Source organism: Spea bombifrons, chromosome 5, assembly GCF_027358695.1.
Source record: "Spea bombifrons isolate aSpeBom1 chromosome 5, aSpeBom1.2.pri, whole genome shotgun sequence".
Taxonomy (NCBI): domain Eukaryota; kingdom Metazoa; phylum Chordata; class Amphibia; order Anura; family Pelobatidae; genus Spea; species Spea bombifrons.
The window spans coordinates 66,423,200-66,450,350 of record NC_071091.1 but is presented as its reverse complement, the minus strand read 5'-3'; the positions used below and the strand labels follow the sequence as shown (position 1 = coordinate 66,450,350).

Below are 27,151 nucleotides of genomic sequence, written 5' to 3'. Positions count from 1 at the left end.
ACCCAAACACACACACCAGGACTAGCTCTGCCACACTGACAGCCAGACACACACACACACCAAGGCAGGCTTTACCACACTGACACCCAAACACACACACACCAGGACAGGCTCTGCCACACTGACACCCAAACACACACACCAGGACATGCTCTGCCACACCGACAGCCAAACACAACCAGGACAGGTTCTGCCACACTGACACCCATACACACAAACCAGGACAGGCTCTCCCACACTTACACGCACATCCAAACGGGCTAAGCTACAACAATAAAGAAAAAAAAAGTATTTTCCACACTGCTTTGTTGTTGACCCCCTTTTGTGTTTTTGCCTGCTTGTGTATTGATGCTGCCAGCCCAGATAAAACACTGCCCTGCAGTATGAGGGATGTATATCTGACTACTTGGTTCCTGACATGATTCTATACATCTCCCATACTTCAGGGCAGCATTTTATCTGGGCTGATCAGCAATATGTAAAAATTGTCCTAGGAAACATGGCTGATGTAGTCACCTTAATGCCCCCACACCCTTGTGTATTGCCCCCAGCTAGCCCCACATTGTATATTTTTTTGCCATCAAATTTCTAACTATATTTCTCTTAGCAGTCTAACCTACCCTATTGTAGTTGATCAATCCAAAAGTTCCAGAACTGAACTACTCTACTCCAGATAGTTTGGGATATAATTCCCTTTTCCATCTGGCATTGATAAATCAATTGAGCTTTTACTTTATTCCAGATGATCCCTTCTGTTTTTTCCAGTTTCTTGCAACTTCTATTTTAATAGCAGTTAGTAAATGAAGACAGAATCTGAGCTCTTTTTTATTGGATCCATTCTGGACCAAAAATCGCTTCCAGTCGAGAAGATAGTTTTCTCCAAAATGTGTAAATAGGAGTAGAACTCCACCAGATATGAAACTCGTCACCCCTTGATGCTCCACATCTCCAACAATTGGGAATATTATTCCTATACATCCTTGTTAATATTGTTGGTACTCTGTACCATCTGTTCATTAATTTAAACTGAAGCTCATTAAGATTCAGGCAATGGATGTATTTGTTTTAGAATTTAGATCTTTTTCCCATTTTTTTAATGCTGGAGGAGATTAATTTTTTTGTAGGAGTTGATCAATTCGAGAGATTTTGTGATCATTTTTCTATGGTCATTTGTTTTTAATATTTCTAATTAAAAATAAGTCTAATGGATTTATTTTTATCTTCCAATTGTAATGAATTACACAGATAACCCTTTATCCGAAGGGAGGGAGTGTTGTAATTGTAATGCAGCAAAACTTTTAATGCCTTTATTTTCATATAAATCTGCAATCGTATAAATACCTGCTTTTCTCCAACGTAATAAATTTAGGTCTTCATTTAAATTTTCATTTATATTTAGTGGTATGCATGGAATAATTTTGTCTCCAAGTCCAATTCTTTTTTTTATATACTCCCAGCTCGTGAGCAATTGTGTGACAACTAAGTTGTTCGAAGTCTTCATAAATTATTTACATTTTCCTCTAGGGATCCAGAAAAGAGTCTGGAGGTCTCTAACTGGGATATTATCTTTGAATTCTAAGTCATACCAAGTTTCTTGATGTGCCTTGTCGTGTAAAGTCATTAAAATATGAGTCAATTGGGCTGCTTGAACATACTCTTTGATGATTGGCATGCCTAGCCCGCCATTTTGTCTCTTATTTGCTAATAACTGGAGATTTAGTCTGGGTCTTTTTGAAGCCGAAATAAATCTTATAAATGATCTTTGGATTAATTCGGCCAGGCCGTAGGTACCGTTAATGGGATCAGTCTAAAAATATCAATACATTTAGGCAAGATGTACATTCTGACTGCATTCAGTCTGCCCATCCAGGAAATATATAGACCCTGCCATTTTTTAAAGGATTGGTTCATTTCTTTTATTAACGGAAGAATGTTAATTTCCATCCAAATGGCTGGATTTGCTGCAATTTTTAAACCCAGGTTGTTTAGTGAGTCTTTGGCCCACAAAAACCCACATTTTTCAATTTGTAATTTTTGTGAAGGTTCTAAGAATAAGGGTAGTATGACTGACTTTGAGACATTCAACTTATAATTAGACAGTTGGCTATATTGATCAATCAAAACCATGAGATTCCTCAGCGATTCAACTGGTTTCCGAATCATCAGGAGGATATCATCAGCATATAATTGTATTTTATGTGTCCCCTCTACTCTACAACCAACAGTCCCCCGGCTTAGCCTAATTTCCCTAGCAAGAGGCTCCAGGGAGAGCACATAAAGAACAGGGGAGAGGGGGCAACCTTGCCAAAAAAGACTCTATTCCCTCACCCATTACTCTACCTGTGGGAGCTGTATACAGGGCCATAATTGCTTGATGGATTCTGCCGACGAATCCAAATAACAACAGAACTTCCAACATATATCTCCAGCTGACCCTATCAAAGGCCTTCTCCGCATCTAGTGACAGGGTCAGCTGGGGCACTGCCATTACCCTCGCCTCCTCCAAAATATCGGCCAAAGCTCTCACATGGTTGAGAGAAGGAATTTAACAAAGTATATGAGGTATGAGGTAAGCTTATTTCAAAGGAGGAGAAATGTTAAAGGCTTAGATGTAATGTAAGGAAGTAATGTAAGGAATTTGTACTTTACTGAGAGGGTGGTAGGTAAAGTGGAAAAGCCCTCCAACAGAGGTAAAGATGCCATCACAGGAATTTAAAAATGTATGGAATAAGCACATGGTGGTCCTGAATCTAAGCTGAGACCAAGGGCTGATTAAGATTTGTGTCTTTAGTGCAAGAAAAAGACAGTAGACTAGATGAGTCGAAGGGCTTTTATCTGTATCAAATTCTTTGATCTTGTTTTTGCTTTAAATGTCATAGGATAACACCATCTCTGACCTTGTATGTGTTGTGACAAGCCTCCCTTTTCCTTGGGATTTTTGTCAAGGATCTTGGCTGTAACCACAGTCTTCTAGGGTAAATGAAGTCCAGGACACATCCAGCTCAGCTTCAATGTTTATTTTAACGGAACAAACAGCAGCAGTTGTAAGCAGAATAACAGTCTTTGCTTAGAACAAAACAGGTCACAAGTTACCATCCATATGGCTTTGCAAAGAGAAACCACCCCTCAGTTTATCAGCTCTCCTAGCTGGCATAACAGTGGCTTCCTCCTCTGAATCAGGCTCAAACCCTTTAACCTTCTGCCTGCTAATTAATTAGCCACAGGTGAGCTGTTACTTAGCCCACACCTGTGGAGCTCCTGTCCAGAATGCAGGCTCTGGACTGGACCAATACAGCAATTAGTGCTGTTGGAGCACTGGCCCACCCTGCTCTTCCAGGTGCTCCGCCCCAGGGACCCTTACCATGTTTTGCAAACTGCCAGTAGTGCAGTTTGTAAACAAACAACATATTTCCCTGGGACATATTTTAACCCCTTCAGCACCGGGACGTACCTGGTACTTCCTGGTTCCTGGTCACCGGTAGACCGGGACGTACCAGGTACGTCGCCTCCAAAAAACGCCCCCCACATCACCACGATCGCGGTGATCGTGGAGGCGCTGCTGCTGCTGTCTGCCCAGGACTCCTGGGCAGACAGCACAGCCTGTCTAGGCCCGCCCCCAAGCCTACGATCACTCCCACGGAGTGATTTTGTAGGCAGAAACAGCGATTGCAGAAAGATCTGCAATCGCGGTTTCAGCTGCCACAGGCAGCTTCAGGGAAGGGGGGGTGTTGAATGGGTCCCCACAGGAGTGTGGGGGCCTGATCCAACACCCCCCTGCTGCCTGATCGCTCCATGAGAGCGTCAGTGCAGCGTTAACCCCTTCAATGCCGCGATCGCGGTATTGAATGCCGCGATCGCGGCATTGAAGGGGTTAATTCCCGTTTTGTAGGGGGCTCTGCTGCTGGTGGTCTGCCTGGAAACCCAGGCAGACCAGCAACAGCAAAAACGAGCCCCCAGAAGTCCTCTGATCAGTCCTGTAGGACTGATCAGAGAGACTCCTCCCCTACAATCTCCAGTCTGTTGGAGATTGTGTCCCAGCTGCCAGAGGCAGCTTCAGGGACAGGGAGATAGGGTTCTTTGGTCTCCACATGAGTGTGGAGACCAGCCCCCCCACCCTCACCCTTCCTCAGTTAACCCCTACCCCCCTCTTCCTCAATTAACCCCTTCAATCCTGCGATTGTGTTTGACCCCCATCGCAGCATTGCAAGGGTTAATATTAGTCCCCACAAGCTTGTGGGGACTAAATACCAGTCAATGCTGTGCTTCAATGGAGCATCAGCATTGAAAGAGTTAAAAAAAATGTAAAAAATAATAATAATAAAAAAAATTAAAAAATAAATTAATTTAAAAAAATTAATAAAATAATAATAATAATAAAAAAAATAACAGCACTGACCTGAAAGTCCAGGGTGCTTTCAGGTCAAATGCTGGGCTGATCAGATCGCTCCTGGCCAATAGGAGTGATCGGATCATTATGGCAGCCCACGGATGACCCTGCTCTACAAAGAGAGAGGGGTCATCTAGGGTAATTATGAAAAAACACAAATTATTAATAAATGAAAAAATCATAATTATTACCTGATCACTTGTCGGTGACATTTTAAGTCGCTGATTATTGATCGGTCTCCCTGATTGATGTCAGCGGCCTAAACCTGTCACTTACAAGCAATCTGAAAAAAAAAAATATTTAAAAAAATGTAAATGCACATGTTCCAGTTTTGCCCTCATAGCTTCCTCAAAAAATGCATGAACCATGCATGTGAGGCCTTGTTGGACTCATGGGATGTTGGTGAACAAAATGCAGTACTTTCTTCCACTGTTGCACTTATGCTGTGCAAGAAATTCAGTGCAACATTGAAATGTATGCGTTAAAAACGCAATAAAATAATTTCCCTGTGAAGTTTGGCAGACATCAGTGAAGAAATGGCTAACTGAAAACTGTCAAAACTACCCTAGTTGAACACCTTGACTTGTCTACTGTTCATAAATATATACTTTTATGGGGTAATTTACAGTGGGGGGCTTCCAAAATGTCCCAAATGGGATATGGCCCCAGGAAACCAATTTCTGAAAATTCCAAATGTGAAAACGAAAATGCGCATGTTCCAGTTTTGCCCTCATAGCTTCCTCAAAAATTGCATGAACCATGCATGTGAGGCCTTGTTGGAACCGGGGGATGTTGGTGAACACAATTTGGTGTTTTTTTCTGCAGTTGCACATATTCTATACAAAATATAATATAAAATATAAAGCAACATTGCAACATATGCAAAAAAAAACAAAAAAATATAAAAATACCTCAAAATTTGGCAGCAATTGGCGATAAAATCCCTGTTTGAAAAGTGTCAAAATGACCCTAGTTGTACACCTTGACTTATCTACTGTTCAAAAACATATAATTTTGGGGGGATAATCAGTATCTGTGATAACTATTGCAGTTATTAGACTACCATGCCAAATTTGAAAAAAATTACATTTCAAAAACGCGATGCATGCCTTGCAATATTTGCCCTATACTGGTCAAAATAGATAAAAATCCTGGCCATGTTGGGTGGTTTCCAAATCAGGACAACTTAATGAATATATCTGGGATAATTTTTTCCCATTGGTTCAATGTGTGTACAATTTGTATGTATACAAAACTGTAAAAAAATTAGTTTTTTTCATTTTTTCCCCACTTTTTCCAGTTTATTTCAAACAAAACAATGTACTACCCAGCTTAATATGGTTTCAAATGAAAGCCCTACTTGTCCTAAAAAAAACAATATATGATTTGTGTGGGTGCACCAATTGATAAGAGAGAAATTACAGTTGAAGAAATACATGGCAAAAACACAGAAACGGCTCCGGTCCTTTAGCGACACGTTAGTATCAAAATCCCGGTCCTGAAGGGGTTAAAGCAGGCTACTATTGACCAAGGCTGGTCTAATATACCTGCCATCTATCACTTTACCACACTTTTTGTCACAGTGTGTAGACTTTCAGAAGATATTGCTGCATTTTCAGCATACATTGGCAGGTTGGCTGTCATATGATGACACACACACCTCTAGTTTGTCTGGTTTTGCTGCTTACTTATCCATTTAACACCCTTCAAGTTCAGTATGTGATTTTTTTTATGTTTATGGATGGTGAAACATAGACATATATATCCGTTGAATGAGCTCTAGCTAGGTACCACCATAATTATAGGGAGATTGATTCTGAAATGCCCCCTCCTACTATTGTAACATCTTACTTAATCCAGGTTACGCTTAAAGCAGACACAAGGATATAAACCAGCATACTCTATAGTTAGTACATTACTGCACATGATGCCTGCTTGGTCCAGAAAAGGGTTGCCTGGTATGTCAACCTGGGACACACGGTCACCCAAAATGGGATTCTTGTTTAGAAACTCACCATGCGTGGTGTAAATGGCTGAGGGATGTGTTTGTACCTTTTCTGTTTATTAGCCCAGCGTGTAAAACATAATGATCTTCCTGTATTGTTGCTGATTCATTAGAACCAGACAGCGGCAGATTCTTCTGGCCCAAGGTGAGAATAATAATAGGGAGCACACACGTACTAAAGAACATATTGTGCTTGAACTATAAATTGCAATGTGCTTGAAATACGGTTGAAAAAATATAAAATAATATCAAAAGTACTCTTAACACTCATCAAGCTTTACAAGGCGGACCTGTGATCTAAAAAAATGGATTGAAGGGTTCACCGCAAATAAGTATTACATATTATCTACTATATGCCGGTGTGTATATATATATATATATATATATATATATATATATAAATATATATATATATATACTTACCTTAATGTTGCCAGTGGCTGGTGGATTGCAATTTGGTTGCCTTGGTGCTGCATGCACATGTTCAACTACCCAGAATGCCTTCTGTTCAGTCCCAGAATGTTGTATGCACATATGTGTAAACAGCATTCTATGAGTGTAGAGGATTGTGGTTGTGCATGCAACCTTGTTTTTAGCTGTAATTGTCATTCCAGCTAAATCCTTGCATATAAATAATAGAGTGAAATTTAAGAGTGGAAAATACTTTTCACTTATACATTTCCTAGCCAATGGACTTTCACAATGTGTACGTTAAATGTTACCTCTACAATGTGATGATTTGTCATTTTGCTCCTGCCACAGATCCCCCTTCAATTATTAGATTTGCTTAATCTTAGCTTTATTTTTTTATAGATTAGTTTAAGGAGTTTGGAATCCCTTTATATTAGGGACCTTCCCAGTTTAGGAGTATAAAGGCAATAAAAATATACATTTTTAAGATGTATAATGTATGCTTACATTTGTTTCTTAGCAATAGCATTAGGTAAGGCAGTGCTCCTCAACCCACTTCTCAAGGCACACCTAACAGTCCAGGATTTAGGTATTACTCAGTTGTGTCTAAGCTGCTACAAATTTAAAAAACAAGAACATCTTAACCACCTTAGGCACACCTGAGTAATGCCTAAATCCTGGACTGTTAGGTGTGCCTTGATGAGAGGGTTGAGGAGCAATGAGGTAATGAAATCATTTAGATATGTCATCTGATTCAAACATTCCGTGTTACATAAGGAAGCAGCCATGAAATTCACACAAGGAGGGTTGCATACTCAATATTCCTTCCTGGATCCTGGGAGAAAGGGCAGAGCCTGAAGAGCCTAAAGAGAACGGGCCCGCACTCTGTGCTTGACCCTGCAGCATTGAGCTCTAGGCTACCCAGTACAGATACTGGGCGGTTTGGAGCTCATTTACAAGCGTTTAGGCTGTGCGTGTCTTAGCCATACACTGTTAAAAAGCAATGCTGCCTGTGCCCACCTTTGCTGCAGCGCGAACACTTGAAGTTGACTTGTCTATTCTGAGTACTTTACAGGAAGCTGCTAGCACACTTGAGCAAGAGGAGTGAAAGAGTGAAGGTGGTGTGAAGTCATGAAGGACTGTGGAAATTAAATGACAAACCGCTACCAAATCTGCTTTACATGCTATCTGTAACCTGTTCCATTTTCCATACCACAAGTCAACTGGGAACAGTTAAAAAATGGTATTATGTTCCAGGTTTAATTTTTTTTAAAAAAACCATGTGAAAGTTCCTGCTGGGGGACCCTGGGTCCTGGATATGACACTAGAACGTACATTTAAAGCTATTGTTTTTCCCACCTTATATGATACTCCATATACACTCACTAACAATTTGTATTATTTAAGTGGCAAGAGGGGATATAAATGGCATGCATAGGGTTTTCCCCACACATGGTATATTGACTACCCTATACACATTTACTTTCTAATTAGATTGGTAGAGCAAACAAAACACGTTTTTTTTAATATTCCATGGGTCAAGCAATGCTGTATAAAAAAATTTTTTTTAATTTTTTTCGCACTGGCAGACTATCCCCAGACACTGAAGAATGCTATCAGGACTGCGAGATCTCACTGTCCTGAGAAGCTCTACCGCTCTCAGAATTGAGTATGATGATGTATTCAAAATAATAGGTGAGAAACTTAAAAGAATAAACAGATAGCTATAACAGGATAGATTTGTTATACTCTCTCACAGCTAGTCAGGAAAGTTATTATATGATTGTAGGACACTTAATGATATTCAGCAACATATAGAGGATCAGTTACAAAAAGTCAAGGAATCGTCAGGCACGTCACAGGAAAACAGTCAGTTAACGATAATTGAGGTGCCTGTTATGTCATGGGGTTAAATGAGATCAGAAAAAGATCAATGATTGCTTTATTCGCTCAGATGGTGTTGCTGAAATGCCTCAATATCATATTCATACAGTGTTTAACAATAATTATTATTAATTCATACAATTTAACACAGAGGTGTAACTTGAAACCACAGGGCCCTTGACCTTACCCCCTACTTCACAGACAACATGTGCTACCTTTGTCCCCCAAACAGCTTGTCTGTGCCATCTCTGTCCCCCACAAACCTGCCTGTGCCATCTCTGTGCCCCCAAACACTTACAAAGCCATGCTAACACACAGATACTTACACATCCATGCTCACACACAAAATGCATACACAAGTACACATACAGATTCATGTTGACACCCACATTTAAATATACATTTTCAGTCTAACATAGATTCAGATATACTAGCTCCCTTACCCTCCCACTCACTAGCTCACTCCCTCCCTCTCACACCCCCTTACTTTCTCTCTAGGGCTAGCACACTGTGCGAGCAGCCTTGCTTTTACCATGGGGTCCCGTCACTGCTGCACTGGTGAGGATTTCATATCCGCTCGTCCTGTAATTATACGTGTGCCCACAACCCCAGCCATCAAAATAGATTTTGCCCATGCAGCTTCATTTACGGCCATGGTCATACACGGATAATTAGATGGCCAACCTCAAGACCGGCCCAAGGTGGTGGCCTACCAGGAAATCTCCTGGTATCCTTGGAGGTCAGTCCAGTCCTTTTTAAATAGGTTCAAAATAGGCCATGTGTGCAAAGATGATCAGATTTGAAAAAAGGGTTTTGAAATAGCAATACGCTACTTGTATTTATGCCCTGTTGCTTGCAAAAAAACACAAAACATTTCTAAGAATTTGTAAATTCAGGAAAAATATTTCAAAAATAATTCCAAAGTGTTAGACCCATGTAAGACCCATCATCTTAGTTTTAGCTTTATGGTTTTATAGATTAGTTTAAGGAGTAAGGAATCCCATTATATTAGGTATCTTCCCAGTTTAGGAATATAAAGGCAATAAATATGTTTTTTAGAGTTATGCTTACATTCAGTTTTTTGGCAATAGCATTAGGTAAGGAAACAGTTATCGGGCTATGTTTAGATAAATTATCAGATTCAAACATTAGTTGTTAAAAGGGGAGTTATGTTAAGAGAGGTTGTATTTAAGGGAAGTGTGAGAATGCTGTAAGAACAAAAAATCAAGAGTTTGTAAAGATGCTAATATAGTACATTGCATATGTAATGATATGTCTACTTAAAAAGTTGCAAACTATAAATAATTCACAATAAGTGTATGAGGAGAGTTTGTTCTTTCCACGGCTGTGTTGTAGTGACGTGAGTAATGATTTTCCTGTTGATGCTGCTGGTTCATTAGAACCAGACAACAGCAGATTTTTCCGATCCAAGGTGGGTTAATAACAGAGAGGACATATTTATTAAAACAAATAGTGCTTGAAGTTCATTTTATAAATACGTTTTAAAATGCCAGGAATACATTTGGAAAAAATATAAAATAATTAATAGTTTCAATGACAGGAAACACAATTTCATCAAGCCTTAGAGGATTCAATGTGACCAGTGCTGTATATAACACATGTAAAAGTGAATCAATTTTAGCCCTAGATTCATGAAGGATCATCAAATATGCAAAATATCCAGACATAATGACATTAGTATAATCTAATATGCTTTTTACATAACCCAAACACATAATTATGAGAAAACAGTGTATTTGCTAGGACAATACTTTACTTTAGGGCAATACTTAAAAGAAATCAGGGAGAAGGACTCCTCAATCTGGCCTGGTGATACATTTGAATATCTGGCAAATCCAGGCCTGATCCAGTTGAATCTAGTTAAGAATCAAAAGCTCATGCCCAGCTTTACAGTTTGCTACTGATGGTTAATTAGATTTTTTAATTTGATTTTTTTTGCGCACTCTCATTGTAAAAAGAGCAGACATTTAAAAGAAAAGCATTATGCAGTCTCTGAATATCAGGAGTAGACACTTTAAGGATTTCTGACTTTTTTATGCTTAAGTTGGAGAGGGCACCAAGGTTTGAAAACATCTCACAATATTTGGAAATTGAATTAATGTGGTAGCAATTGACAAAAAAAATCAACCAAATTATCAATAGATCATCTGCTTTCCCTGGAAGCTCTCAATGTACATACTTCCCTTTTTAAATAGTCTAGGAATGATTAGAGAGATAACAAAGGTACTACAGAGTAACCATTGGTATCTAGCACCATTAGACTGAACTGAGAGGCACCATTAACCATAACCTGTTATGGTATAAAGCACCACTCCAAACCAAGGGTTAAAATGTTAATGTTTCTATGAGATAATATCAATTAAGTAAATTAAATGTTTTATTACCACAAGAAAGAGCATGTTTTATTTAAATGAACAGGAAGGACTAAAGAATTTAAATATGTTGATTTGTATAAGTGGGTATACTTCATAATATTCCCTAATTTATTGGTTTATATCTGGCTACATGGCCACGGATAAAGCCTATCTGGTGTTCTCTCAAGTAAGACAGGACGTTAGAGCTGTGTTTTGGAAGCTGACCTTTTGACCTTTGGAACTTACCCTAAAGGATCTTAGGAAATGTTGGGCCACTATTTTGTGTAAAGAATTATAGTATACGCTTGTGAAAACATCAGGTTTTTATATCCTTCCCTATTAGAGGAATTTTCAGAGCCAAATTCAGTTCCACAGAAACAGGGAAGTCTCACCGTAATGTCATATCCAGGTTCACACGTTTCTAGAGAAAGGGAATTCCCTATTGTTCTTGAAATGGCAAGATAATTGTCCTGGGTGTTCAAAGGCATGGAAATTAGTATGAAAGAATAGTAGATTTGGAAACAGCATTATGTCTAGGTAAATGGTAAATCAAGCATTTGTTGCATTTAAAGACGAGAATGTATAAATTGAGTTTAGCATTTCAATAATGTACTTTCAAAAGTGTAGGTTCAGCAAGATCTTCAGCGGAAGTGTTTGTGTGAAAATTATAGCCAGGTGATATCCCTATAATTAAAAATCCGAGGCATGTGCCCCATGCCACATCTGGGAAAATGGAATGGAATCTTTGATAACTAAAATAATAAATGTAATATTCTGTCTTTCTCCCATACGTGGATTATTCATTGCTACAGTAAAACATTAATGTTTAATACGCCGATTTGTTTAATGTCTCTGTTCATTGTTATTATAATTAAAATGTTTCTGTTAAGTTAGCACACAACTGGAAAAGAACATGATTTGGGACATATTGTCCTGGAGTAGTAACTCATAATGCCAAAGGCATCCTGCTTTACAAACAGAGTTAAAAGTTGCAAAAAGTGCCAACTCAATAGTGGAACAAGGTCATTAGGAGTGGCCTTGGGTATATAATGTGAATGCAGCATCTCCAATATCCCTGCCTTCAACAAAGCAGCTGCAAAAGACAGAGGAGGTAGGTATCATAATGCATGTACATTTATTTTGCACATACTATAATAACTTATAAGGCATCCACAGACCATCTGTGCACATGGATGATTCTGATGGAAATGTATTATTAATAAAATATCACAAATGTATTTAATTGGAAATGCAGTACACATTTATTCCTTGATGACACTTGATTTTATTATTGCTTTTTCAAATAAATAGTAATTGCTATTTATTTATTTAAATATATGTGTTTTGTACTCTTGACAGGATTGAGTTATTTTTTTTGTTTTTCCATTAGATGACAAGTTTTACTCATACTCCAGAAAAATTACTATGCATGTAAAAAACATTGTAACTTAAATTACCAAAAGTAGTAAAATAATAGTCTAAGGCATTTATCAATATTGAATATGCTTCATTTTTTCCTGTATGTGATTTGTAAAAGATTTGGTCTTTGACCATGGACGACATATGTGTGGCAAATAACCAATTCACCATCAGTCTTGTGAATGCAATGGGGAGTGATCAGAACATGGCCGTGTCTCCATTAGCCATCTTCACTTCTTTAGCAATGATTTATCTTGGAGCAAAGGGTACGACCGAATCCCAACTAAAACAGGTATCACTATAAATATGTCAAATGATATTACTGATTTTTTGTCTTACCCTTGTGTTTCTATAAAATTAGCATATTTTCCTTAGCTTGTATAGGTGAATGGCTACGTTTTCTGGGCACAAGCATATGATGCTGGACATGAGTAAACTGACATGATCCCGTATTGGCTATTTTTAGGATTGAATCCAGTCAGTCTTCATTTTAATCACACATTATTATAAGCCAAGCCATTATGCGGAGTGTTTCAATGGGAAATTCTCTACAGAGTAATGAGAGGCCGCAACATCTAGAAAAAAGGAAGTCAATTTGCGTCTTTGACCCAACTGTTCCCAGTGATGTATTATATATGGCACTGCCCTATGCCTGTTGTAGGGCACCTGCCTCTGCAGCCTAGATGGCTTAGAATAGAATATGATACTCACCCTTTTTTAAGAGATGCTTAGATTCAGTCCTTGATGCCAACATTAAATTGAGCATTATATTATTATTATTATTATCTTTTATTTATATTGCGCCAACAATTTACGCAGCGATTAATACAATACATATATTCAAAGGGTATGACAAGACGAGAATTGACAGACTAAGACAAACCGATACATTAGGTGGTTAGTGTTAAATGACACAGAGTTTCATTACATAGATAAAAGTTAAATCAACGAAAAGGGAAGAAAGTATGGGTCATGGAAATATTTTTGGATATTTTGTTTCGTTGGAAAACTCTAGGAGCACTTTCTAAAAGTACAAAACGAGTCCTAAGAGTAAAAGGTGATCTCCTTGCTTTATAGTGCCTAGCAACAACTGAACACCAACAAGGCCCATACTTTGTTACTGAATGCTAAGGAAATTTGATAACAATTTAAAATAATCCTGAGGAGGTACTCAGTGTAGGGTAATCAATTTAATCATTGTCTGTTTTTGGATAATCTGGTGTTGAACATGTTTGTATATTATATTTAGCATCTGTGTAAAACAGTGAAGTGGATAAAAAAAGGGTAGAAGAGGTTCTCACACCGAAATAGTGATGTCCCGCAGCATGAAATATTGGTAAAAAACAAACAAAACAAATTCTCACTAGTTTCTTACTGGTTTACTTTTGGTTAAACTTTTTCAGTTTACTTTATGGCATCTCTATAACTAGCTCCATGATAAAATAAATCAGGATTAATTATATTACTTGTATTACTAACATGTGTTTCCACATTCAAGTGTAATGTCATCAGTTGAAAATAACTGCAGATCCTTTTTTTTCCCTTTCAGATACTTCATCTAGAAAATGATGAAGATACTCATTCTGCATTAAAGGATCTAATATTTGCATTAAATATATATGATGACTATGTACTTGACATTATAAGCCAGCTGTTTGTGGACCAGCCCTTTAACATCTCTCAGGTAAGTATTATATTTGACATATGTTCTGTAGAATATCTTACACTGATTATCTATTCCTGTAATAAATTGCCCAGTAATGGACATGTGTCCTCTGGCTTACCAGCAGTGTAAATAATATTTTATTAAAATCCAGATCACAGAAAGCAAGGTAAGATAATATTTTTATAGTTTAAATTTAAATGACATCTCACCAATGTTCAGAACATCCTGACCTGGATAATGTAGCATCATGTCCGGATCCAGCAGGTTTCTAAGATCGAGCAACATTTTATGTCAATAATAGTGACATCACGTGATACAGTCACTCATTTCTAAACAAAGGATTTCTGTTACACCATACCATTGATGTATATAATTAGGCATTATGTTAAAAGAACATTCCCGTGTTAGCTTAATATAATGTGACATTATTACTTGCTGTTCAGAAAATAATCACCATCGACACTGTCATAATCTGTGAACCGTACCAAAAGCAAATGTAGCAGCAAGTCTCTAAAGAACACTCAAAACAATTCTAATTTATAACTTGTAATGTTAATAGTGTATTCTATGGTTTTTGCTATTTAACTTAAATAGTTAGACCACATAGAACTACATACATGCAGTGTTAAAATAACCATAAATATGTTTAGCATACATTGTTATTTTAAATAAATATATAATTGATGCTGGGATTATTTATTCTAAAGCACAGAAAAGGCACATGTATAAATCTACTCAACATCCCTAATCTCTAAAATCCACAACAAACATGGAAACAATGCTATGCTCTAAGCACATAGGTATTGTTAGTAAAAAAAATATCTGGAATATTTTGATATTTTCTGAACTACTCTAAACAGGGTTAACACATACAGACTTCTTTATGTACTGTTGATTAAGAGAAAGTTCTTAAAATTGCAATGTTAGGGCCGTTTCTAATGAGGATATAAAAAAAATCCATATTTCACAATGTTACTTTCTTTTCTACGGTAACCTAAAATCAGAGAAGAAAACTGTAAAAGAAAAAAGGCAATTTTACTTTGGAGTTCTTCCAGGAGTTAGGTTTCAGTGTTAAAAAAACCCCCAATGTGTTTCGTTAGCATCATCTCCTGAATATAGTAATACCTTACATGAAACTTAAGTGTTTTATGATTTGGGGGACTACACTAGTTCTTACAATTTTTAAGACTTTTGGATTGAGGGGCACTGAAGTTTTCATTTTAGGTTTAGAATGAGACTGATATGAGGTGTTTGTGCACTTTTAAAAAAGAATATATAAACATTTAATTTTTTAAAAATGTATTATTATTTAACTTTTTTGCCTAGACATCACTTTGGGGTCTTTACAGAATTCGATACAGTATATAATGTCATGTTGACATAATTGCAATCCTTATATGTATTTATTATTAATGATATTATCAATTTATTATCATTCTGCCTCCTACTGAAAGCAGAGACTCGAGGATGGGATAAAATTGCTTTTACTGGTGCAGAATTCTTAGGATGTACTAGTTTTGGGCAACTTCTCTTAGGACATAATTGTATAATTGTACATGGGGCATTAATGGGTGAAATATATAAATTAGCCTTAATATGTATATATAGATTAGGGGATGTGAAGATAGAGTAATCTCCAAACTGCATGGTACAAGTCAACCGATAGTCTTTGAAATTTATTAAATGTGGATTGTTCTTGCTGCATCAATTTGCATCAGAAGTGTTTACTTTCCATTATTTCAATCTATGTGCAAAGAAGTTGGCACATACCTTTTCATTTATAGTCATGGACAAGTTTCCTTCAGTTGCTTTAAGTATTTAAAAGCAAAAATAAATTGTTACATTTATACTGTATATCATGTTATCATCGATGGTTTAGTTATATACTCATGTACGTATGCATAACATAATTTATTTATCAACAATTACATCGTTACGCCAACAGTAATTACATTGCTAGATCATACCAGTCTAAACAACTTGCAGCAATATTTTTTAATGGATAAAGTTACACCCTACAAAAAACAAACCTGTAACTAAGTGTTTTAGTTTGCTTCCTTGAAACCTGTAGGCAAAGTAATGTCATAGGATTTCATTTAGGAAGGAAATAATGTTTGGCTTTCAGTGACAATTTGACAAAGAGACAAGTATTTACACTAATTGTATGTCCATTTTCCAAGCTTTAGCTCGGTGCCAACAAAAGCTCCAGTTCACGTTATTGTTTGGAATCAATTTCTAGGGATGCAATGCACTTGTTTAGGGTCCGGGACTGGGCAGGTGAGTTGACTGGGGCAGACCACACTGCAAGATACTTACACCGTAACTTAGCACTAATGCTGCAGGAGATAGAGAGAATACTAAAAATTGTCACACAATAATAAAACTAAGAGATGAAAGAGTCCTAAAATTTAACTAGTCATGTAATGTTTGTACTGAACAGTAATTCTTAGTCTAAAAAGAAGTGTAAGCACTACAAAATAATCATAATAACTAGACTTGTGCATTCATATTCATACGAATTGCAAATTTACAGAATTTTGGTAAATTCGGCAATTGCTATAAAGTTCCGAAAATGAGGCCAGATCGCCCATGAATCGGACGAAAACAAAAAGCTCAGAATTTTCATCCAAAATTCGTATCCACATTCACTCACATTCTCTTCACTTACTCTCTCACACTCTTATTCTCATTTGCTCTCTCTCACGTTCTCTAAGTATTTCTCTACCTTCTCTGTCGACCACTTCTGCTGACTACTACCGCACGGCCTTTTTCTTTATCTTCTCCCGTCTCTTCTTTATTCTATCTTCAATCCTTAGTCTGCTATCTTCTTTTTTGTCTGCCTCTCTGCAGACATAGATCGGTAGCAATTTCTGCTGAGGGCAAAATAACGGCACTTGCAGTGACGTCTTCACCCCTGATGGCAGAGAAGGTAAAAAAACATTTAGAGAGAGTGAACGAAAGAGTGAGAGTGAATGTAGTAACTGGGCAATGAATTTCGATTCCGAGTCAAAAATTCAACAAAATGTTTGGGCCGAAAATAATGGGAAGGGAAAGAAATTTGTTGCCCGTAAATGAATGGCCCAAAAATGAACTGAAAGAATTGTCGAAATCGTTTTTGGCCCATTCCACATGTCTAATAATAATTCCAAACATCATCAGCTGCTGGTTTAAGCGATCTTTATAACAAAGTTTTAATTACTCTGTATCAAGTGCCATGTCACTAAGTTGAAATAAAAAGAGTTACTTTGTATTTCTAGCAAGATGTGTGTAATTTTATAATTCTAACCAACCAAATTTAAAGATATCCAAATCATTGCAACTAATCTGATATGTGACCCCAAAAATCAATTCCTTCCACTACCAAGTTAATTCTAGGGTTTAAGAAATACCTAAGGAGGCTTAAAAAAGAAGTAAAATAATCGGTTGGATTCTCTATAATCTGGTGCTGGTACTATGTATGTCCATAAGTATGGGTGGATTGTGTACCTCATGTTATTACATATGTTAGGGTACAAAACATCTCCTGTCTAACGTCTTCATGTTATGAACCTACAATGAATCCTTTGAAGATACCTTGCTTAGATGCTATTCATGATTTGGCATATACAGTCTTTATTAAAGCTTTTTAAAAATTGAGATGTCAGCCTCACTTAACTCCTCCCCTGGCCATTTCTACTGTAAACAGGAAGTATGCATTGGACGCATACTTCCTGCGAATGCTCAGTAGCACTCCCAGTGAAACTTAATGCAAGCTATGCTGCCATAGGAACAAATATGAGTAGCAGCAGCCAATCGCATGTATGCATGGAAAACATCAGTGTTCACATAGCATATATGTGATTGCCACTCCCATTGTTTTCATTATATGATTTAATAACACTTTTCCATACACTGTACTTTCTTTTCTCATAGACATACTTAAATGCTTCTAAAACGTGGTACAACTCAGAGCCAGAAAAAGTGAACTTCAGACACAATCCAGAAAATGCAAGCAAACAAATTAATGAGTGGATCAAGGAAAAGACCGGAGGTATTAGATGTTCTTTGTCCATTTTTTGTTTTATCAGTTTTTTTAGCCAGGTAATCCTTGGCATTGTTCATTGTACAAACAGATAACAAGAAAATACTAATACCGTATTTGGTCGATTATAAGACAAGGTTTTTTCAGAGCAAAAATTGGGACCGTCTTATAATCAGACCTCAAATAGGGCTGACTATGAGACTAAGATCCAGATCCCCCGCAGCGCTGCAGGGGACCTGGATCCTCCTGTCTTATACCCCCCCAAACTCACCGGTGCTTCTGACTCCCCAGTGTGTAGCCGGGGCAGCGTGTAGACGTATACGCGATTCGCGTAGACAACTTCCGCTGCAGCCGGAAGGAGGTGCGGTTAGCAGCGGGGGTTGTCTGCGTCCATCGCGCAGACCTTCCCCGGCTGTCAGTGAGGAGAGTTCCGGTGTGGAGAATTCTCACTGACAGCCGGGAAAGGTCTGCGCGATGGACGCAGACAACCCTCGCTGCTAACCGCACCTCCTTCCGGCTGCAGCGGAAGTTGCCTATGCGAATCACGTAGACGTCTACCTGTTGGGGGGCATGGGGGCATAAGGCATTTCTGTAGGCAGAGCGCTCTATGAAATTAACCCTCTTAATGCCACTCTGCCTCCAGAAATGCCTTTTAACCCTCTATACGCCACTCTGCCTCCTGAAATGCCTTATACCTCCCTATATGCCACTGTGCCCCATAATATGCCTTTTAACCCCCTAAATGCCAGAGTGGCATATAGGGGTATAAGGCATTTTCGGGGGCAGAGTGGCACATAGGGGGTCAAAAGGCATATCATGGGGCACAGTGGCATATATAGGGTTAAAAGGCATATCATGGGGCACAGTGGTATTTAGAGGGTTAAAAGGCATATCATGGGGCACAGTGGCATATAGGGGGTATAAGGCATTTCTGGGGCAGAGTCGCAAGCCTGGGGGCAGATGTGCATAACTGGGGGGCAGGTTGTAAAATAAAAGGAAATAGAAACAAAATATTTTTCTCAATCGTTGCTTTTATTTAAAAAAAAAATAGTTAACCTAGTTTACATGAATTGACATTTACTGGTAAAACTTTTTTCCTATAGGGTCGTCTTATATTCAGGATTTTTCTTTTTTTCCTAACTTAATATTCAGATTTTTGGGGGTCGTCTTATAATCAGGGTCGTCTTATAACCATGTAAATAAGGTAATTCACACTACATAATACTAAACACTGCTGCCCTCAGTAGTCTGGGGGTATGTGTGTAGCTGTCAGGAACCGGGTACAGGCGCAAAGAAAGACACCACAGGCAGGATACGATGATATAGGCCATATTGAGGGAACTGGCAAGACAAGTAAATACAGGTAATAAGTCTCTGTGGCTGGAAGCCCAATGGCAGGGCTCACAGCTGGAAGCCCGATGGCAGGGGACAAGGCAGGAAGCCCAATGACAGGGCGCACGGCAGGAAGACCACTGGCAGGGCGCACGGCAAGAAGACCACTGACAGGGTTGAAGGCAGGAAGCCCACTGGAAGGGCTGAAAGCAGGAGGCCCACTGGAAGGGCTGAAGACAGGAGGCCCACTGGCAGGGCACTCAGCTTGGGAGCCCACTGGCAAGGCCCAGCTGCTTGCAATAACGAGGTCTGGGTGCTCCAGAGAGAGAAGGGCGGCCACTAGTGGTTGTTGAAAAACATGAGAGTGAGTAATTAGTTCATAGTCCTGGCAGGCAGGGTGGTTCCTGACAGTAGCTCAAGTTCAGTTGATCGGATCCACAAATGGATTGGCATGGAGGCCCCATAAATGGGTGTACTAAGCCAGAGATATGTGCTATGGAAAAACTTTTATTTATAATAATGTATAGCCCTTGTAAAAAACCATTATATACCAGTATTTACCTAACAGTTTTTCTTCTTTTGCAAAGGTATGGTAAAAGACTGGTTAGGGGAAAATTCAATTTCTGCGGATGCTAAACTTGTTGTAATAAATACAATGAACCTATTGGCAAACTGGACACAGACCTTCCCTCACTATAAAACTGACTTGGAACCATTTACATTGAGTACAGTAAGTAATGTTTGCTAAAGCATACTCATCATGAACGTATCAGAGATGTAGGTTAAATAACAAAGAGCAAGTGCCATCTATGCATTGTGGCAATATCAATGCATGACAATGTTGTGTGAAAACATAAATTTTTCTGTAATTTCATGAATTATTAACAAATTTGGCTACAAAAATCGAAATATGAAATTACATTGCCTACATCAAGTGGATGAACATTGCAGAGTGTACAGAAAACAGTAGTGATAGTATTTATGAAACTAGGAGGCAATTTATCAAGCTACCATTTGCCATTGCATTTCCTTGTGTTAGTATGTTCTTATTTATTATTAATTAATTATAATTGGTTAAACAACAACGTAACTAAAACATTGCATAAGTCGCTTATGTATTTGGAAACATATGGCCATGTTACAGAGATATACCTTTTTTCTACAGCTGCCTGAATGAAAGCTGATTAGTTGCAAGTGTTCTGTAATTCTTGTAGGGCATACCTTTTGCTATAGAGGCTATTGTATATAAAATATATTTTGTATTTTTTTAAGGTGGCTTGCATATGCCTGTAACCATTCATTTAGATGTATTGTTATTTTTTTATTCAAAATATTTGGGGGCATGCGCCCTTACATTTCAATGGCAATTTGTACGGAGAAAAAGTGAAAATATAAATATATACTTTTTATTATAGAATCTGTATAATCAGTTCAAGTAAGCAACAAGTCAGCTGCATGCTGAGATACACTATCTCAACAGAGAAGAACAGGGAATTAAATGTTAATATTTCACTGCACACATACTAAAAACTGCTTGGATTGTTAAAAACTATTAACAGCATAAAGACAGTTTTTAAGCAGCATGACATCAAGGTTCACTGGTAGCTGGTTTACTCTAAAAACAATTGAGGTTGGCTGTTCCTATAATACAAATTAAAAGTATTATTTCTGTCTATTCTTCTGCTTTTTTCTCCATGTTTTTGTGAATTCTGCTTCTTACTATTATTAAAAGAAAGGGTGCCAAATATTTGCATAGTAAAATTTGCTCCCACAAATACAGGCTCAAAACAGCCTTTACATACGTTTGAGATTTCATGTTTTATTGTATAATAATAGTTGCATGATACAGTATGCATTTTCTAAAAAATATATATTTTTCTTTTTAATATAACAGAATGAACTTGTAACTGTAGAGATGATGTCCACATCAGGTACATTTCGTTTTCGCAATGCGAGTGATGAAGGGGTCAGCATCCTTCAGCTGCCTTATGGAAAAAATCAAGGGCTCTCTTTATTCATTGTACTTCCTGAGCAAGGGTTAGAGGTGAAAAAGGTGAGAATTTACCTGAAAAAAGTGGTCCCACCTGACATGATATTATGAGTTTTCAACTGAATGATATGAGTGATAGAACTATGGAGTATAGGGTTAAATGACAGATCATATTCATAGTCACCCTACCCACCATGTATAACATTATATCCCATTCCCCCTTTCCATTACCCTTCTGTATGGAAGATTTAGATGTCCAGCCACTTGTGATGTTAAATGAGGCTTTGAGGTATGGTGTACAGAAGCTTTGCTTTTTGTTCTACAAATACCATCTGATAAAAGCATATGACTTCTCTTTAACGTAGCTTGGCTGCAGTAGGGTTTTGTTGCATATCATGCTATACATCACTACAGATTAAAAGCTTAAATTAATCTTAAAAAGCTTAAGTGTCAGGTTAAAGCTTGGTAGCACTAGACCATCATGCATACCTGGGAACTCTCTGGGTTGGACCTGTGATCTCCATGTAAAGCCCTGCTTCTCTAGGTCTCAGGGTCAATGTCTTCATTCTCTGGACAGGTGAGTGGTGTTTGGCCGTGCCCAGTCACCATCAACTCTCTGGCCACTAAAGGCTGTGTGGAGATAGCCATATCTTTACATGTGACTAACCTACCTGTATCTATAACATGACTTGCCCCTGATTAAGCCACTCCCCCAGAAAAGGGAGCACTCTGGGTACCACAATGCAAAGCATTGTTGAAATGTCATACTTATTACTATTGGTATTTCGTCTTCTAATTCTGTTTTTTATATTTAAACCTTTTGTACTTCAGGTTGAAAAATACTTGGACTATGAAAAAATGGTGGATTGGACCAATTCATCAAAAATGGAGGAAAGATTTGTTGATGTGTATGTCCCTCATATTAAAATCAACGGAAGTGTTCCCCTCAAAGATACTTTATCAAAAATGGGAATGCCTCAGGTTTTTAGTGACAAGGCCAACTTCTCAGGAATAGCTCAGGGTCCTTTATATGTGTATGATGTGATTCACAAGGCCTACCTGAAAATTGGTGAGGATGGTTTGGAAAATGAAGATGTTAATGCAGATGACATAGCAACTCTTAGTTTAGTTATGCCAGATGTTGCTTTTAAAGCCAATCGCGCATTTCTCTTCATCATCCATGAGAAGGCTACAAACTGTGTTCTGTTATATGGTAAAATGATGGTGCCAAAATAAATAAAACATTTAAATATTTTAATACATTCCTTGTAAATAATGTATGTATGTAATGTATGTATACCTTTAGAGCCTACATGTTTTAACATTTCACAATTTTGTAATAGGACTTTTTATTATTTTGCCAGACAGGTATAGGTTTATTTGGAAATGTACTTAAAGATGCTGTAATACATATTCTGTTGAATCTAAAATTTTCCTAACTAAATGCCCCATTAGGAAATGCCTTTTGTTAATATGGTTGTACGCTCAAATAATACTTTAACCATGTAGAATGTTACTTCATTCATAATTTTTGCAGGCATCACTTGTCATGTGACACAGCAAGAGGCACTGATAGGTTGTTACCATAGAAATCTTAAAGTTATTTATTATTTTGTTTATTTGATTGATTCCTTAAGGTAGGAAATAAATGTACATATTTGCTGATGTTTACTTGATTACTATACTCCAGATACTTGTTTTGTGGATCACTGCCTATAACTGATAAGGTTTATTTGAATGTTACGTTTAGTGGTTATATTTAGGTGATAGGAGGATAAATCATTAGTGCAGGTTTAGGAAATCTATATACAACAATTGTGTATATATATATATGTATATATATATATATATATATATATATATATATAATGAATATTATACAACCAAAACATTCATCTACCCATTTTGTACCTGTAATAATTTTAATCACAATAAAGTGATACAAAGTTCAAGTGTTTCAGACAATTTTTAATGTTATTAATATACTGTAGGAAAATGTTGTGTTTTAGCAGGGGATTCTTTTCTCCTTAAAACCGGATTCAGGTTACTGTGCATTCTTCAAGCTGCTAAGCTCTACTACGTCTTTGAATCTTTCAGGGACGATTTGTTTTTTAACAAACAACTCCCCTACTAGTTCTGTTATTTATTTATCACTCCTGAGGAAGCCAGCACATAGCTGGTGAAAAGCGTTGAGGGAGCTTATTCGTAGCACACTTGGAGGAACAATCTTCAGGAGTGGCAGTCCAGACTGGGTCCTATCGCAAGAAGTTTCCAGCCATTTGGAGTCATATATATTGCTGTCACAGACAGAATAGTGGCATTGAAGAGGTTAACTCTGCATGATGGCCCTTAATAGATGCCTATAACTGATAAGGTTTCTCAACACTGATGTGGGAACCAAAGAAATGATCAGCCCTGTCTGCCTATGGCAGCAGGGTAAACGGCAATCGTGGGGCAGACCCTGCTTCATCATGCCATGTCATTAAAGGGGTTTATGCGGCACTATTGCTCCCTTCCCCAAAGCTGCCTGAGGTGATTGGGTGTTGAGCCTGTATAATCGCTCCTGTAGGAGCAATCAACGCCTCAAGGGGGGCATGGGGTCAGTTTGTGCAGGTCTGCCCAGCTGTTGTCTGGGCAGACAACAGCATCAATGCCCATGCTATTGCCGCGATTGTGGTGACATGGGGTTATTTTTTTAGGCATGATGTACCTGGTATGTCACCAGTCATGATGGGTTATAATATATTTTAATACAAATGCCAAGTCTAGGCCTGTCCATTACACTTTTATATCCTACAGTATATTCTACATGATACCTTTTCACATAAAAAAGTAATTTTATCAAATATTTCTATGTTTCGTATTCAACAAACTAGTTTGGAACATGACAAAGGTTGATTCACACATGATGCAACATGCAAGTTAATTGCATAAATATGCTGCAAATGGCATCAAACATTTAATTTCCTTTTTACAAGACCTGGGCTTTGTAGGGAATATAAAAAACCTATCTTTCTTCCCACCCAGAACATCATATTTCTAGGGTTTATCCTAGACACCAAGAACATGTCCCTGGGAGTTCCCCAAGACAAATGGGAAAACAATTTTGGCCTATTTAGCTTCAGTCCTCTCTCGACACTGTCGGTCTCTGAGAGAATTAGCGAAGACTATAGTTAAGTTGATAGCATTAACACCAGGCTACGACTACTCCCCCATTATACAAACAGAGCCAGTTATTTCTAGGAGATCAACTAAGGCAGGGTGGCCTCTGGGAGTCAAAGATTTTCTTACCCAAAAAGGGTCAGAGAAGAGTTGAACTCTATTCTGGGTTTGATAGTTCCTCTTCCTTGTCCTCTCTTAGCGTTGCCGTTCGACATAACCCTGACCACAGATGCCTGTGGGGGGCATTCTCAGCACAGGGCACAATAAGAGGAATTTGGTCTGTTCAAGAGAGAACCCTGCACATAAATGTGTTGGAATTGAAAGCCATAAGATTAGCTCTCCAAGGCCTAGTTCATTTGAATCCCTCAGGTTCATCAGTAAAAGTCCAATCGGACAACATGGCAGCTGTTGCATATGTCAATCACAGAGGGGGAACGAGGTTAAGGAGTTTATGCCTAGAAGCTCTGGACCTATGGTCTTGGGTTCTTTGAAACGATGTTCAAATAAGTGCCGTTCATGTACCAGGAGAGGTAAACGAACTAGCGGATTTTCTGTCCTGCCAGCGTCTGTCTCTGGCTTCAATACAATTAAAGACGTCTTTATTTCAGCTAATAGAGAGCAGACTGGGCAAGAGGCAGATAGATCTCTTTGCTCAGATTCCCAAATTTGTTTCCAGGACTTGGACAGAGGGGGCTTGGAAAATGGATGCAATGTCCTTTGGACAGAGCTTTAAGCACCTTATGCTTTCCCCCCTCCATCTATATTGATGAAGGTTCTGGAGAAAAACCATGGGGGGGGTATCATGAAGACCATGATACCCCCCCCCAGTAGGCTGTTAACTCATCCTCTCTTATATGACTGTGTTTTGGATATTGTTAATTCCTCTTTAAGGCACAGGACTAGACAAATGATTGAGGAATTTAAAGCATGGGAAGTTTCCTTTAATTCCTCTTTGAATGAGTCTAACACCATCCCCCTAGCCTTGGAATTCCTCACCCTTAAATTTAATTCAGGATTAGCTGTCAGTACAATTAAAATGTATGGGTCTGAATTAAACTTTTTGATCCCTAACCTGACCCGAGATGTCCTTTACCTTAGATTACTTAAGGGGTTATCCGTTTGTCGACCCTTTACCCCAAGATACACTTTTACTTGGGACGTACATGTCTTACTAAGCTTTTTTAATTCACTAGACAATGGACAGATAGGCCCGCAATTAAATTGGCTTTCCTTTTAGCCTTGGCACTGGCAGCTATTGGTGCACAACTAATCCAAGTTCATATAGTCGAACCATGAATGTCACGGACAGGACGATTTCACGTCATCCTCAAGGGGAGAATTGGATTTAGTCCGAGATTTGTCAGAGCTATGTTTAGTTAAATTGCTAGACTCTTATTTGAATCTTTCAGCACCACTCAGACAAGAGTTTACACAATTGTTCATCACCTCTATGAAACCTTTTCATCCTGCTAAGGTTAACACTATCGGTGGTTGGATTCTGTCTGCTATGTCTGCTGCAGGCATCTATGTCACTATCTTCAAAGGTCACTCTATCAGGGGAGCTTCAGCTCAGGTCTCCCCCTTCCAATTATTTTGAATTCTGCAAGATGGTCCTCCTGTAAGACTTTTGCTAAGTTTTACTGAAGACCATCTCAAGTCAAATGTTTACAGTTCCTTAGAATCACCACCAGGTGTGTGCTATTCTACCCAACTAGCTTTGCTAGGTGCTTATGCCTCCTGGAGGGACAAAATAGAGGTTGCAGGAATCTATGACAAACTTTCTTTGTCCTAGGGATGAGCGTAACCATCTAGCAACAGCGCCCATCCCTCCCGCCCTGGCCTGTGTTGGGTTTATTAATATTGTACTGCACTTTAGGATACTTTAGTGACTGGTGTGCGTCTCTCCTTTTAATTCTCCTTTTTTTCTCTTCTTAGATTACAGCCGTCCATCAAGACAGGACCAGCAGACCAAGGACCCTCCTAAATAGATTTCATAGATGTTAAGGCACTAGCAAATGCAATCTGAATATTAACCCCTTAACGACAAAGCCTGTACATGTACGGGCTTCCGTTAAATAGCTGCATCGCCGCGATGGGCGGCTTTGCAGCATCCACGGAAGCCTCACAAGTGAGGCTGACCGTGGATCCGGGGAGGAAAGCCCTCCCCGGAAGGAAAATGGTGCCCAGCTAAAACAGCTTAGGATGCGATCCTAAGCATAAACTGTGTTTATCGAGGCATGTAGCAACACAACCCCCTACCCAGATAGCCTTGTGATTGCTCCGAAGAGCAACCACAAGTGCCATCCTGTAAATGACGTTGCCATTCACACGACGGCATCAACAATAGATATGAGTTCACAGAGGGTCTATCCAGACCCTCTTGAGAACTCTCGAGCTCCTCCTGCAGGTTGAATGCAGGTACTGCATCCAACCATGCAAGGTCAATGGAGCCCAGCTCACTAATCAGGGTGATTAGCAAAAAAAAATTAAACAATTAAA

General features: G+C 38.4%; 1 protein-coding gene across 1 annotated transcript; it reads left to right on the top strand.

The window, feature by feature from the left end:
- Window positions 1-12,614: 12,614 nt before the first annotated feature.
- Window positions 12,615-26,640, top strand: LOC128497688 (serpin B6-like). The gene is made up of 7 exons (XM_053467849.1): window positions 12,615-12,773; window positions 14,031-14,165; window positions 18,060-18,177; window positions 20,088-20,230; window positions 21,395-21,553; window positions 22,322-22,703; window positions 26,588-26,640. The coding sequence occupies exons 1-7, from the start codon at window positions 12,615-12,617 to the stop codon at window positions 26,638-26,640; spliced, it is 1,149 nt and encodes a 382-aa protein (XP_053323824.1).
- Window positions 26,641-27,151: the final 511 nt, after the last annotated feature.

Bases quoted from the DNA above. Each gene is read 5' to 3' on its own strand.
- LOC128497688 (XM_053467849.1), top strand. From the start codon at position 12,615: ATGGACGACATATGTGTGGCAAATAACCAATTCACCATCAGTCTTGTG. The intron at 12,774-14,030 runs GTATCACTATAA...TTTCCCTTTCAG, and splicing joins CCGAATCCCAACTAAAACAG to ATACTTCATCTAGAAAATGA. The intron at 18,178-20,087 runs GTATTAGATGTT...TCTTTTGCAAAG, and splicing joins GATCAAGGAAAAGACCGGAG to GTATGGTAAAAGACTGGTTA.